Below are 4,202 nucleotides of genomic sequence, written 5' to 3'. Positions count from 1 at the left end.
TTTTTCTGAAATAACAGGCTACCTTGGGAAGTTATCAGCTATGAGTTTTAGAACCAAAGAACTTTGGCTATAAGGAGGGGCTGTGTGCACGGGTAACAGATAAGGCAGAGAAAAGCTGTTATCAGTCCAGAGTAGCAAGTCGACCAACTCAGAGAGCAAGCTAAGAGGTCCACCACAGACATTGGTTTTTTTTTTTTTTTTTTGAGTTGGAGTCTCACTCTGTCACCCAGACTGGAGTGCAGTGGCCGCTCCCGGCCACCGCAGCCTCGACCTGCTGGGCTCTGGTGATCCTCCCGCCTCAGCCTTCCAAGTAGCCGGAATTACAGGCGCGTGCTACCACGCCCGGCTGATTTTTTGATTTATTGCAGAGATGAGGTCTCGCTGCCCAGGCGGGTCTTGAACCCGTGGGCTCAGGCAATCCACTCACCTCAGCCTCCCAAAGGCACGGGATTACAGGCTGAGCCACCGAGCCCGGCTGACATTGGTTTTAATGAAGTGACTTGAGGTTCCCCCTTTCTTCGAGCATTCCAGGAGTCAGATGGAGGAAGACAGGCTATCATCATCTATATCAAGTATCTGCAAAGGTTATGCAGATAGCTGGGAAGGCCTTTTCATGGTGAATGGAAGAGCTATCACACACAACTGAAGAACTGATTCTCACATTTAGGTCTTGAATGAACTTAGACCTTGATCTGCTTCCAGATGGTTGCTCTCTTTAATTATGTAGGCTGTGCAACAAGTTTTTACTTCTATTCTATAGTTTTCTTCCTCGCATTCCTCTACACAGCATATATTCTTGATTTGTTTTCAGAATACTGCTTCTTCTTCTTCAGTATAAGTCAATGCGTATAAGGGAGAAAATGGAATTTAATTTTATACCAATAAGAAAAGTCTTACTTGAATCTCATATGTAATAAGTGTTCAGATAAATTGGTTGTAAGGTTTTGGTGTATAGTTTCAAGACATAGTCACAGAACATATTGCTCTCAAGTCAAAGGTGAAGTGAAATTTTCCATTAGGATAATGCAGAGGACAATATTCTTTTAGGAAAAAAAAAAAGAATACTAAGCTTTCCTCTACCAGGCATCTTCCCTCAGGCCTGAGATTGCAGCCATCCAACAAACGGGAAAGGGCAAAAAGAGGAGACTTCGAAAGTCACAAATGTATTCCATGGCTACTTTTTAGCAAGTCTGGCAATGAGATCTTTCCACTCTTCCCTCTTTCTTGTGATGTATGTAGGGGTGAGTAGCTGCAGCAGTGATTCTGTCTGCTGCCTGAAGAAGTTCTGACACAAGGCCTCAGTGTTACATATCACATACATCCCACAGTCGTAGCTGTTTTGTTGAGCAGGGGCTTTCTCTTCCACAAAGACCAGTTTGTCTCCTTTGCTGCCTAAGAAAGCCTCCAGTTTTTTTGCTACCTGCTTTGCATGGACTGAGTTGCTCCTGCTATGGGAATCATAATGAAAAAAGCTATTTTTATCTTGGAGATAAACCAACAAACTCCAGTGGGTTCCCCCGGCTGCATGGTTAGAGTTGTCATTAATGGCTAAAAATACAACTCTCTTGTGGGGGAGGTCCAGTGGCTCAAGGAACATGGCGATCTCTGCTGGGTTGCTAGTACACTTGATGAACTGGGTGACTTCAGGGCTGATGAAGCAGACATGGTCTGAGTAGTCATGAAACTGATTGTTGGCAAAGTACTCAAAGGCAAACCCAATAATATGGTCATTGAGCCAGCTTGGAGGATCCAATAGAGATACATCCGATTGCCGCAGTAGACTGTCCATGTAACTCAAGACCACAGGGTCCATCTTGTACTGATCAGGGCTGCAGAAATTCCAGAAGCTGAAGGAGAGGCAGAAGACAATATTTACTGTTGAATATAATACCTGGCTATAAAATGGGGCTATAAAATAGTAGCTACTCTTACAAGGTTGTGGTAAAGAAGATAGTTGGCCCTTGGACAACATGGATTTGATCCGTGTAGAGCCACTTGTACATGAATTTTTTTCCACCTCTGCCACCCAGGACAGCAAGACAAACCCCTTCTCTTCCTCCTTTTTCTCCTCCTCCTTTTCAGCCTATTCAACATGATGAGAATGAAGACCTTTAGGATGTCATTTCCAGTTAATGAACAGTATATAGGTTCTCTCTTCTTTATGATTTTCTTTTCTTTTTTTTTGAGTTGGAGTCTTACTCTGTAACCCAGATTGGAGGGCCGTGGCATGCTCTCGGCCACCGCAGACTCGACCTTCCGTTTCAGCCTTCCAAGTAGCTGGAACTACAAGCATGCCCCATCATGCCCGGCTTATTTTTTGATTTCTTGTAGAGACGAGGTCTCACCAAGTTGCCCAGACTGGTCTAGAACCCCTGAATTTAGGCAATCCTTTCACCTCGGTCTCCCAAAGTGCTGGGATTACAGACTTGAGCCACCGTGTCCAGCATTTATGATTTTCTTTTTTTTTTTGAGTTGGAGTCTCATTCTGTTGCCCAGACTGGAGTACAGTGGCCACTCCTGGCCACCGCAGCCTCGACTTGCTGGGCTCCGGCGATCCTTCCGCCTCAGCCTTCCAAGTAGCCGGAATTACAGGCATGTGCTACCACGTCCGGCTGATTTTTGATTTATTGTAGAGATGAGGTCTTGCTGCCCAGGCGGGTCTCGAACCCGTGGGCTCAGGCAATCCACTCATCTCAGCCTCCCAAAGGCGTGGGATTACAGGCTGAGCGACTGAGTCCGGCTTATGATTTTCTTAATAACATGTTCTTTTCTGTAGCTTACTTTATTGTAATACATATATCATACAAAATGTGCTAATTGACTGTGTTATCAGTAAGGGTTCCAGTCAACAGTAGGCTCTTGGTAGTTACGCTTTTAGAGAGTCAAAAGTTATACTAGAATTTTTAACTGTGCAGGAGGTTGGCACTTCTAACCCCTGCTTTGTTCATGGATCAACTGTAATTGTAAGAAATTCTAGCTTATGTGCTGCATGGAAACAATTAGTTAGAATGAAAACTTTGGAAATTTTCTAAGCAGAAAGCATGAATTTAAAATTTCCCCCTTTAAATGCAGAGATTAGTTAAAACTATGGTTAATGTTTTACCAAACACCATAGCATTAACCATATTATTTGGTTCTTTAATGAATGTGCATGACAACAATAGCAAATTATTTTTATATTAAAGATGAATTTCAAACAGTCAAAATAAAATAATTTCTAATTACTAAGGGAAATAGTTTTCATTTCAACATTAATTTTCAAGAGATAAGATAAAATATTGCTTCCTTCCTCCATAATGGAACGTGACAGCAATTAGGGTTGTAGTTAAAAGGAACTGTAATTTTAAGAACAGGAAACTATGAGAGTAATACAAATGAAATTCATTACTGCTTCTGCCCAGCTATGAGCATGATTGATATGATGTTACCTATTTCCCATCTTTAACCTCAAGGGAAAAGATAAAGATGATGTAATGTCTATGAATTAGAAATTCTTTTCCTTTTTAAAGGGAGTATATGGCAAATGAATCAGGAGACCGGGTCAAGCTCCAGTTTTACCACTGATTTGCTGGCATTGGCTTGAGTAGTCACTTAAATGATTCTGTCCTTGTTTCTGTCATCTGCTACAAAAGGCATATGCCTGCCTTACAAACCTCAGAGAGCTGTAGAGAAGACCAACTAATTTTACTTGACAGTACTAAAAGAGTTTTAAAAATTGTACAAATAATGTTATCAATTAGATGATATTAATAAGATAATCAGAAAATCCAGATAGAGCTCTAAAGCAATCAAAGCAAATGAGGTTTAGAAACAAATATCCATGATCTTGTCCAAAGAACAGAATGGCTAACAGAGTAGCAGAAAGCAAGAGGTACGATGAGATTAATATGCTTGTGATCATCCAAAGTAGGGTGTTAACAGAGAACAAAAAGTCTGATGGGTATAGAAGATGACATAATATTTGAGCCTAACAGATTCAACAGAGAGTTAACTGTTATGTACTAACCTTGCAGCACACAGTATTTCTAAAAATCACACAGCAATAAACTGTCATATGCAGATTGGAAGCTCAAAATGAAACACATTGTAAGAAAACAGTAAGAATGCTATAGAAGACAAGGCGAGAAGGCAACCCCCTCGGGTCCCTTCCCACTGTGGAAGCTTTTCTGTCCTCTCAATTATCCTGCTTAAAAAAAAAAAAA

General features: G+C 41.4%; 1 protein-coding gene across 1 annotated transcript; it reads right to left on the bottom strand.

Moving 5' to 3' along the window:
- Window positions 1-477: 477 nt before the first annotated feature.
- SENP8 (SUMO/sentrin peptidase family member, NEDD8 specific) lies at window positions 478-1,852 on the bottom strand. The gene has a single exon (XM_008072927.1). It carries the CDS (start codon window positions 1,811-1,813, stop codon window positions 1,175-1,177), a length of 639 nt encoding a protein of 212 aa, XP_008071118.1. The 5' UTR covers window positions 1,814-1,852; the 3' UTR covers window positions 478-1,174.
- Window positions 1,853-4,202: the final 2,350 nt, after the last annotated feature.

This window comes from Carlito syrichta, unplaced genomic scaffold, assembly GCF_000164805.1.
Source record: "Carlito syrichta isolate Samal-C Ts95f unplaced genomic scaffold, Tarsius_syrichta-2.0.1 Scaffold315528, whole genome shotgun sequence".
Lineage (NCBI taxonomy): Eukaryota > Metazoa > Chordata > Mammalia > Primates > Tarsiidae > Carlito > Carlito syrichta.
This window is presented reverse-complemented; position numbering and strand designations above follow the sequence as displayed.

Coding starts and splice junctions, on each gene's coding strand:
- SENP8 (XM_008072927.1), bottom strand. CDS start 1,813: ATGGACCCTGTGGTCTTGAGTTACATGGACAGTCTACTGCGGCAATCG.